This window comes from Fusarium subglutinans, assembly GCF_013396075.1.
Source record: "Fusarium subglutinans strain NRRL 66333 chromosome Unknown NRRL66333_c0000264, whole genome shotgun sequence".
NCBI classification, from domain to species: Eukaryota; Fungi; Ascomycota; class Sordariomycetes; order Hypocreales; family Nectriaceae; genus Fusarium; species Fusarium subglutinans.
Window position 1 is genome coordinate 48,454 of NW_023502327.1, and position 10,881 is coordinate 59,334.

Consider the following 10,881-nt stretch of genomic DNA (forward strand, 5'->3'; position numbering starts at 1 on the left):
ATTGGAAGAAACGTTTATCCAATTATATCATTTCATTTCATCGATTGTTGAACTTTTCCTGACCAGCGAGATGCGACCAGGGTTGGTTCCTGCATCGAGCGAGTGTGTACTCCGTATCCCCATATGGGATCAATAGGTAGGATAGGATAGAGATTTTTCTCTTGTTTTTGTGTCTTTACCCTATCGAGCAGTACCCTCCGGATAGGTGGTAACGCTTGAACAGGTGTTGTCTTGAATCAACGAGACGGGCACATACATGCATGGTATGGTTAGTCACACCATAGAGTGTGTCACACGACGACTCTGCAAATATTTTCCTTAGCTCCCCTGATTTGAGTTCCATGACTCCCCGGGACTGATCAACATCTGGCAGCTCAGTCGAAATGTCGAACCGTGATGAATCAACATACGACGACATGTCTCATGTGACCTTAACCAAGAGTCATCATGTGATTACAAATGGTGGGGTAGAGATTCGCATAGAGTGTGGCGGAATCCGAAAGAGTGGCGTCAGTACCAGATGACAAACCATGAGATGTGGCTGAGCGAGGAAGCTACCTTTACGTATCTATTCACATCACAAAACAAATGGGAAGATCGGCGGGGCTAGACTACGTCAGTGGAACCCTTCAACAGGTCGAAAAAAACTTGAGCGTGCTGGGCCAGGCTAAGATTTTCCTGCGCAGCGTCAGAGTCCAAGGAATTGAGAGAGCCTATTGGGCACCGTTTCTGATGGGCCCCTATCGGCGTCAGAGCCCTGCAGCCTTGGGTGCAAGCTGGCCTTGGCCCTTGAAACCGAACCTTGAACAAACTTAAAGATACGTACCATTGCTTGATACGGGCATGCATCTCTGGATCCCCGGAGTGGGAGTGGATGTCCGTTGCGGGAGGCTTGAGGGCTTTGACAAGTCTCGGGGCCCAATTAGTCAGTTAGTCAACACCTCGCTGTTCGGTTTGTTCGTCTCGCGAGGAGGTTGAGGAAGAGGGACGGGATATTTGAAATCAAGAGGAGAGGATTATATGTTGTCGCAAATTATCGTCGTCAGTGCACGGCGATTGAGAAGGGACTGGAAGCGACCTGAAGCAGCGGGAAGATCAGCAGCCACATGGTCATATTAGACATCATCATCATCTGCATCATCATCCATCAATCATCTATTATTTCACTAGGAGCAAGCGAGTGCACACACACACACACACACACACACACACACACACATAGTCTACCTTACCTACGTATGTAGTAGTGCTTCGCATAACTGCCAATCCGCCGCTGACCTAGGGGGAAAAACCGAAGCAAGACAACGGCTTCGAGTCTGGCGTGACGATATACGTTACCCACACACCACGACATACTTACCTACCTAGGTACCGTGGTACATTAATTACTTCACAACTTGTCGAGGTTGCATACCACACGTACACAGCACCCACCCTCATCGCATCGAATTGTCCAAGAGCCATCAAGCCCACACCACCATTAGGTACATATACCGGGTTACGTACCGCAAATCGACCTCACTTACTCCCTCCTGCGGTACCCTCTGCCACGGCCGCTGGGGCATGCGTTAGGTACCCAGCGATTCTTTCCAGATCCCGGCGTCGGTGTTGTCCTGTGCATCATCGAGTGGGCCCAGGGTCTTTTTAGTTCTCGGCCCGGTGGGGGTGCACCTAGTGACCTCATCGACTCCAGCACTGTACTGTACCTCACCTTACCTTATCCATCAGTCTTTTGGCTTCCATCACTCACACCTTGTTGCTCATCTAAACGGTCCCTGCTTTCTTTAAAAAGCGACCCTTCCCGCCTTTCGCCACTTTCTCTCAACTCTAAACATAAACTCATCTTTTACAACATCATCATGTTATCGATCCCTCGACTGCATCAACAGCAACTTCAGCTCCAACAACAACTACAACACAACTCTTCCAACTCTCAGCAGCACCAGCAGTATCCCTTCTCTCAGAATTGCCATACCGAATACAACTCTGCCGCCTACTCTGACCCCCCCCGATCGACTTACGAAGACGAGCTCACTGCTTTGAGTCAACAACTTCCCACCGACCTCATGCAGCCCGAAACTTGGGGAACACTTGCGCAACAGACTCACAGGTTACCTCGTGGGACTCATCAGCGCGAGTCTTCTTTGTCGTCTCTGGGGTCTTCAACAGCTGGGCCTGCTTCGCCCTTCAACCACAACACATCGAACCCACACGTTGCGGTCACTGACGCAAACGACCAGAGCAATCCCTCATATTATCACCTCGCTAAGTCGATGCCTCCCTATGCTGGATACCAGACTTGCGGAGGCTTGGAGCATAATGCTATACCTGAGATGGCATATCCAATCACTCTGTCAGGACCAAGCAGCAAACCAAGAATGGACCGGACTTTGATGCAAGCTCCCGACTTCTCTGGTGGCTCATCACGGTCACACCCCGCCTCAGTGGCAAGTTCCATCGCGGGTGACTCACCTGCGACCCCTACAATTGGCGAAACAGATAATTCGGAGAGAAGGCGAAAAGGTAATGTTATCGACGATGGCCTCATATCCACGAACAAAAGCTCACATTTTCATTACCCAGGGTTTGCCAATGCTCCGAAACTTGACAGAACTATGACAGATATCTATGCAGACGAACTCTACAGCCCCAACTTTGCCATCACATCAACTCCTCCTTCGCAAACTCAGGTATCTTTATCACCTACAAACGATGTCTTCAGCCAGCGACTCAACGCCGCCAACAACCAGCATCTAAGTGCTGCTCAATCGCCAGTTTCTACCAACTCGCGAGATAGGTCGCCCTTCAGAACTGGCTCGCCTCTCGCCCCTTCTCCCGCCCATGAGTTTGGTAACCATGGACTCTCACAAGCCTTGACGTTCAACAGTGCACAACGCGTACGCGAGCAGAACAAGGCACATCAAGATGCTCAGGTCATGCATCAACAGATGAACATGAAACAGGAGCCCGAGACCCCCAAGACCATTTCTCCAAAAGATGCTATTCTTGAGTTCAATGAGTCTGAGGGTGACAACAATTTCCCTTTATTTCCTCAGAGCTCTTCGGGCTTTGATCTGGACCAGTTCCCAAAGTCTATGGTTAGCTCTCAGGAATCTATGCACGACACCCACAGCCAAAACCACTTCAACTTCCTGTCATCGCACGCAGCCAGTGGAATTTCGGTGCCCCAACAATATCCGTTTATTGCACACCCGCGGATAAACCATGAGACACCACCTCGCTTGAGCTCCGCTGGATCGAGCTCGAATGAATCGCGGCATGTCACTCCTGCAACCCGCCCTGGCAGCACGGCTGCTGATGGCGGCACATACACTTGCACATACCACGGCTGCACATTGCGGTTTGAAACTCCAGCACTACTTCAGAAGCACAAACGCGAAGGCCACCGACAGACCCAGAACCTTGGGCCTTCGCAACCTCGCAACATGGGTATGACGTCCGCAATGTTGAACACACAGGCGGGCCCTCATCGTTGCGACAGGATCAACCCAAGCACTGGCAAGCCCTGCCACACTGTCTTCTCTAGGCCATATGACCTCACTCGCCATGAGGACACCATCCACAATGCTCGCAAACAAAAGGTGCGATGTGATCTTTGCACGGAGGAGAAGACATTCAGTCGTGCGGATGCTCTTACCAGGCACTATCGCGTATGCCATCCGGACGTGGAACTCCCAGGCAAGCATCGTCGACGAGCCGGTGCTTGAGTTGCACCCTTGGCGTGTGTAGCGCGGCTCACAAGGCAAGGCTAGGCGGCCAGCCCCAGGATAGCATGCTCGCCCCGAGACAAGAATTTTGCCGATAGGAGTCCCTGGAGACGGTCCAAGTCACCCCAGGATTGACGTGGTGTCGTGACTCTGGGGCTCCCTAGATGATGCCGCATGACGTTGGCCACCGTCGAATTAAGGCTTGGCGGTTGTGGACCGATCACCGCAAGGCTTCAGTCTGCTTGAATCGGGTTGGCCGACAAAGTGCCAAACCGATAGCGCCCTGGGCCCTAGTGCGGGCAGGTGGGTCTAAGGGACCCTTCCTGCAGGAAGGGTCCTTTCCGGTCAATCTGGCTACGTCATGAACCATCCACATATCGTGGTTGTGACATCATATGGGTCCACACAAGTCTCAGTCACCGACCAGTATGATGTATCCCTCCCCGACACCCCCTGATGATGACATGGCGCCCGTCATGGACATAGCGGACTGCCATTCGTTGTCATTGTACATTATCCTGATTCCAGTTATTTCGGTTGTTTTGGCACCTCATCGAAGGTCATTTCCTACCTATGCGACTTGCATGCATATATGTATCGTATCTATGTATCACTTGTACCAGGTCATCTGGCCGGCCAGAACCAACACCTCACGTTTGTTTGGAAAAAATTGGATTGAAATGGATTGATTGGAACCTGGTCTAGACAAAAAAGTAAACAGGAGCGTTTAGGTTTTATTTATTACAGCGAGTTTTGTCCTTGTCTCTTTGGGCAAATGATACCAAGGATTGGAATTCGAGTCGAGTCGAGTCGTCTCTGCGAGTTGAACGTCATGATGCCTGAAGACTGCACTGACGGGAAGAGACCAATAGCGCCTCGGCCGTTGAACAGGGTCGGACTGTATTTTGTCATTTTTGGAGATGAGTGACAATTATAGATTATGATGATGTATGATATAATGCGACACAACAGAAAAGGATTATTAGAATCAAAGAAAGACATGAAATTTCTCCCCCTCAGCGCCTAATGATACCTAACTTAGTAATTGCCTTGGCTAGGTAATACCGTGATGCTCATCAATGCTGCAAGGAAGCAGCAACACCCTAAGTTTAGACCCCTTATGAACAGTTGGCGCTACCTAAGTTAGGTATAGTAGCTATAATAGCTATAGTAGGTACCAACTGTACCACTTTATGTAGATCTGACCCTTGAAACCGATCACAAGTGTGCATTGATGATGGGTGCGACGTATTCTAATGCCGATCAGTATCAAGCTCACCCTCCGCTACGCTACCCTTGGTGATGGTTACTTAATACTGACATTGATGCAACGACGTCACAAGGGTTACGGTTCCCTTGCTCCTCTCTGCAAGGGACTAGGTACAGTATAGCAATCAAGGTCTTAGTATGGATGCTTGCAACGACACAATCATGTCTGAAAGTGCTGCAAGTAAGTAAGTAGTCTGCATAAACTAGTCTAATGGCTCCATAGTAAGCAAGCATCATAGTGTTGTTCTTTCTGGTAAACTCTTGTTCAAGTTCTTGTTCGGCCTACTTCACAAGTGCACTGTAATTTCGTCACTGATATCCACTTGACGCCATTCCTAAAAATTTAGGCTACGGAGTTGCACATATGCCTCTTTGCGGCACGGTAGTCTATGTTAGTAGGGAGAGTCTGGATAACGTCACAGCTTGGAGGCACTCCGTTTCCCCAGCTTTACCAGAAGCAGCAACATATGATCGAACGATGTACGTAGTAATGAACAACTTGCATTCTCTCTTTGAATAGTAACGCACACCTCACCCCACCTCATCGCACCACAGTGCTAGCCATAGCCATGGCCCTTCCTCAGCCCAACTAAGCTCAACTCTATCTAACTGTCCCATCTTGTTCCCGCTCTCTCCACCAACGCCATAGTTTTCTTGCGCATTATATTTGAGCGCCCAAGCAAGCAGAATCCAAGTGACTGACACACAGAAGCACACGTCGTCGTTGTTTTATTCGAGTCAAGACCTTTAATCAGAGGCCGAGAACGGCTGCGCGGGCGTCCTTGTAAAGGGGTGTAATTCCCGTCCAGAGCTCAAACTGAAATAGACCAGATTAGTTGGCTGATCTATCCTTCCTACCACAGACAAACTATGGTCACGTCATGAGTGAACTTACCTGATACCATCCTTGAGAGGCAAGGACCTCGAGCCCTGGAATTGTAGTCCAGTTGCCGGCATCCTCTGCCAACTGCATTATCGGGGTATGGCTGGGTTTGTATGCCATCTCGAGGAGGACTCGACGCTCTTCGTTAATAGCTGGCCGACTGAGCACGGCAGCTACGAGCTCCCGCAGAATTGAGTCGATAGGCCGATCAGCGGGAATAGTACTGACGACGACCTTGACATTCGGCGAGACCTTGTCTATGTCTGAAGCCTGGCTCATGCCTTGCAGATTATAATCGCTGGGGAAGCCAGCTGCAAGTGCGTTTGCCTTGGCCTGGTTGCGAGCGGCAACGTAGATTGGACTGAACCCCAGAGAGTGCAGAGCAAAGACGGCAGCTCGGGTAGTCCCGCCAGAGCCCACGACCATGGCGGCCCCCTTTGTATCAGAGTCTGCCTGTTCCTCGATACCGGCGTCATGAAGAGCGTGTACCATGCCTCTCCAGTCTGTGTTGTCTCCCAAAAGTCGTCGACGGCCATTGACGTCAGTCTTGCCTAAGGGAACAACCGTGTTGACAGCTCCGATGGCCTGAGCTGCAGCAGAGAGCTCGTCAAGCTGACTCATGATATCCAACTTGAGAGGTATGGTGACCGAGGCGCCTCCAAAATCGGAAGACCTTAGCACTTCACGTACATCCTCGATTCTGTCCGTCTCGAGACGATAGTAGTGATGAGGCAGGCCCGTTTGTCCGAACAGGGTGTTGTGAAGAGCAGGCGAGCGAGATGCTGAGATGGGCTTCCCAAACAGATAGAATTTGTATGGGTCCAGATCGCCGAGTAATGCAAGAGCACGACGTATTTCAGACGCGGACATCTGGCCTGGTGCGGCCTTGAAGGGCAGGGCGGGATGGGACACGGGCGTCAAGAACCGGTTCAGTACACGACTCAACTTTCCGGCTTTGCCCATGTTCATGACAATCATGGGTGTCTTCTGCGCTTCCTGCATTCGAGATTTGAATTTGGCAAGGTCGAAGTTGTCCTCAGGAGTGCGAGCAATACCGACCAACTTGATTATATCGCCGTACTGGAGAGCCCGGTTGTAGTACTGAATCCACGACGCATTCTTCCAAGACATAGTACCCTTAGGGTCATGGTGAGAGGCGATTATGCGTGAATACCCGCGAGATTCTGTGATAGTTTGGATGATGTCGTCGGGAAGCGTCATTTCAACATCGACGTACTCCAGACCCATCTGCAAAGCCAGACGGTAGAGCTGGAGACCTTCTTCGTAGGCACTGTCTGGGAATTTACCACCCTGAGACTCGGTCCTCAACGTGAAAACGATAGGCTTCTTCGCTGAGGCGCGAAGAGTCGAGATTTGACGAGTAACAGAGTCGATGGAACGATCCTGGAGCAGATCAACCCTTAGCTCGACGGCATCAGAGCCGACCACAACCTCTGGCACAAGGTCAACAGCCTCATCAACGTTAGGTATAGTCAGGGACACAAAGAAACTGTGGTCTTTGTTCAAAACGTCTTTGAAATGAGAGTTTCTGCCCGCGATAGAATGCACAAATTGCTGGAAGTCGGAGGGAATCTCCGCCTTGGAGCCAGACGATTCGGAGTGCGGACTGTAGTAAAGATGTGTGCTGCACTCGTTGTAGAAGTCCTTGCGGCGCAAATAGACCTGTCGAATCTCACTGGTATAGGCCGGCCGGGTTTTGTCACGGTTGAGATATTCAACCACTTGATCGGTGTCGCGGTGGACTAACAAGACATTGCCACCGCTTTTGCCGTAGCTCTTGAGCATCTCTCTGGCCTTTGGAGTCTCGACCAGGCCACCACCACAAGAGAAGATATGGCCAGTCTTGTTGTTCTCCATGACATCCTGCAGAAGTGCCAGCTCGTCCGCACGGAAACCCTCCCACCCACGATCACCTCTGATCATTTCGGGAATTGTCCGCCCGGCACGCCTTTCCAGCTCCTGATCCAAATCAATGAATTTCCAACCCAGAAGCTTGGCCATCCAGTTACCAGCGGTAGTCTTACCGGCGCCTCGCATTCCGATGATGAAGACTGAGCGTTCCAAAACCGTCTCTTGGCTCTCGTGATCATCCTCATCAACATCTGGCTCTTCACCGACCATCTCGATCTTGAAAGCTTGGGAGAGAATGTCCCACCACCCTGGCCAGGTTTTGCCAACACATTCTCTCTCTGTGATGACTACAGGGCCAGGCGAGGCAACTGCAAGGACACTAAAGCTCATTGCAACACGATGGTCATCATAGCAATGAATGCCAACCTCTGGTGTCACTACACCACCATCTCGGCTCTTACCGAGCACCTCAATACCATCCTCAAGCTCATTACATTGCACGCCAAACTTGGCAAGCTGATCCTTCATAGCGGCAATACGATTACACTCTTTGACGCGTTGATTAGCAATGCCCGTGATTCGAGTTGTTCCCGAAGCGACAGCCGCCAGGACTGACGCTGTGAGGAATGCGTCGGTCATAGGCTCCATATCAACATGAGGAAGGCCATTGAGTTGACCAGGGGCAGGACCAGTGACAGTTGTGGAGTGGTCAGACTGCTCAACATAACATCCCATAGGCTTCAAGACATCAATAGCGAAGCGGGCATCTCCCTGGAGGGACTTTGAGCCAATATTGGGAATTGTACACTTGGTACCAGTGATAGCGGCAACTGCAAGGGGGTAAGTCGCAGAACTCGCGTCACTCTCAATGGTGTACTCCTGAGGGTTCTTATAAGTACCCTGAGGGATATGATAGGTGTTGGGCTCATCCGAAGAAACCTCCACGTTAATACCGAAGGAGGCCATCATGGTAATAGTCATATCGATGTAGGACTGGGAGATAGGCTTGCCTCCAACCAGACGCAGTGTGACAGGGTTCTTGGCGTAAGGAGCGGCCATGAGAATTGATGAAACGTATTGTGATGAAATAGTGGCGGCAAGCTCGATGTCTCCCCCCCTGAACCCACCAGCGGCATCAATTCGCAAGGGTAGACTGTTCTCCTTACCAAGATACTCGATTTCGACACCGTTGGAACGCAAGGCATCAACCAGTGCGCCGATCGGACGAACCTGCATTCTTGCATTGCCAGTCAGAACGTTGACGCGAGATTCCTGGCTAGGGGCGGCAAGGGCGACAACGGTAGTCAGGAAGCGGGATGCTGTGCCGGCATTCCCCAAATACAGAGGGTCTTTACTTGCTCGCAGATTGCCACCCTGGCCTTCAACTACCAGGACCTCTCCAGCTTCTTGCCAGGAGTAAGAAGCGCCCCCGAGCTGATGGACCGCCGAAAGCATGTACTCGGTATCATCAGAATGGAGAAGATTCTTGATGCGGCAGGTTCCTGAACCGAGGGCGGCTAGGATTAGAGCTCTGTTGGAGATGCTCTTTGAGCCTGGCGGAGCCACTGTGACGTTTAGATCCTTAGGAACACCAGGGGTGACCCGAATGGATGATGACAAGATGGTCCGGATTACCTTATCTTCCACGACGCTGGCGCGTGGCTCATGACACTTGCCAATGGCTGAGAGGAGAACAATCTTCTTCTTCCTTCCTTCGTTCTTTTTATCCACACCCATCTTTTCAAGTAGAATGTCAACAGGACACTTCTTACCCGCTGTCAGCTTGATGACACGCTTGTCACGGAGCGAGGTTGGAAGATCATAACTGGCGATGCACTTGACTAGCCTGGCAACTGCACCGGGACGCAATACACCAAGGTGACGTGCGAGCTCTGCTTCCTTGACCATGCCGATAGCAACAGCCTCGCCATGGAGAAGTTGTGGCGTCAAGATAGCCTCAAACGCGTGCCCAATGGAGTGGCCGAAGTTGAGAAGGTTACGGAGACCACCCTCTCGTTCATCACTAGACACAACCTCTGCTTTGACGCCCGCTGAGCCGATAACGATGCGCTTCAGCACATCTCGGATGGGGTCCAGGCGGCTCTCGCCCTTGGATCGGACGCATTCAAGGATGCGAGCTGCTGATTCTTCCAGAATAGTGAACTCAGTCTCATTCCAAATAGCGGCAGTTTTGACAACCTCAGCCATCCCATTGATGAATTCGCGGGCGGGCAACGTCTCGAGGAAAGTCAAGTCAATATAGATACGCTTCGGCTGCCAGAAAGCGCCGACAAGATTTTTGCCCATTGGAGTATCAATGGCAGTCTTTCCACCAATCGACGAGTCAACCATGGCGAGCAATGTCGTGGGCACTTGGACGAACCGGACACCACGCATGAAGGTAGCTGCAACATAGCCGATCATATCTCCCATAACACCGCCACCAAGAGCTATAATGACCGTGTCGCGGGTGCATTGTTGGGAGAGCATCCAATCCTCTATCTCGGCCTTGGTCTCACGGCTTTTGGAAGCCTCTCCTGGTGGGATGGTATACGTGAGCAGCCGGGTGGCTGTTGCCTGGGAAGCGGCCTCGAAACGAGCTTGAAAGGCAGGCACATATGTGTCGAAAAGATTGGTATCTGTGATGAGGACGTAGGTCGATGTAGGCGTGTTCTGGAGGAGGTCATCAACAACAAAGTTGAGCCAAAGACCGTGATCGACGATGATATTGGGCTCGCCTAGGATCGAGATCCGAGTCGGCTCTTGTCTCTCGGCTTGAGCCATGGTCACAGCAGGCCTCAAGATGATCCAAGATTTGCACGCTTTTTGGCCACGAGAAATCAATTGAGTTGAGGTCGGAACTCGTTTGTTAACTGTGGATTGGCGGGGCAAGGGATCTAGGTTGCGGTGGCCTGTGAGTAAAATTTGGAGGGGTCTGCCCGATTACGGACCAAGCTCTGACTCTATGACGAGAAGAGACTAGTAAAAGGCCGAGAGCTTAAGAGTACGGAGTACAGTATACCCCCTGTTTGTTTGTTAGCCTATGACAGCCCCACCTTAAATAGCAAGGATAGCTCTATTTTTCTTAGATTTCTATATAAAATAATTAATAAATATATATAAATAATA

The 10,881-nt window shown here is 51.0% G+C and overlaps 2 protein-coding genes across 2 annotated transcripts; one reads left to right on the top strand and one right to left on the bottom strand.

Annotated features, from left to right (window-relative positions):
* Positions 1–1,859: 1,859 nt before the first annotated feature.
* On the top strand, positions 1,860–3,728 carry FSUBG_12367 (26S proteasome subunit RPN4; the record flags this gene model as incomplete). Its single annotated transcript, XM_036677147.1, has 1 exon — positions 1,860–3,728. One exon carries the CDS (start codon positions 1,860–1,862, stop codon positions 3,726–3,728), a length of 1,869 nt encoding a protein of 622 aa, XP_036532169.1.
* A 2,020-nt stretch (positions 3,729–5,748) lies between these two features.
* Positions 5,749–10,536, bottom strand: FSUBG_12368 (3-phosphoshikimate 1-carboxyvinyltransferase; the record flags this gene model as incomplete). The annotated part of the gene is made up of 2 exons (XM_036677148.1): positions 5,749–5,814; positions 5,893–10,536. The coding sequence occupies 2 exons, from the start codon at positions 10,534–10,536 to the stop codon at positions 5,749–5,751; spliced, it is 4,710 nt and encodes a 1,569-aa protein (XP_036532170.1).
* Between the last annotated feature and the right edge of the window lie 345 nt (positions 10,537–10,881).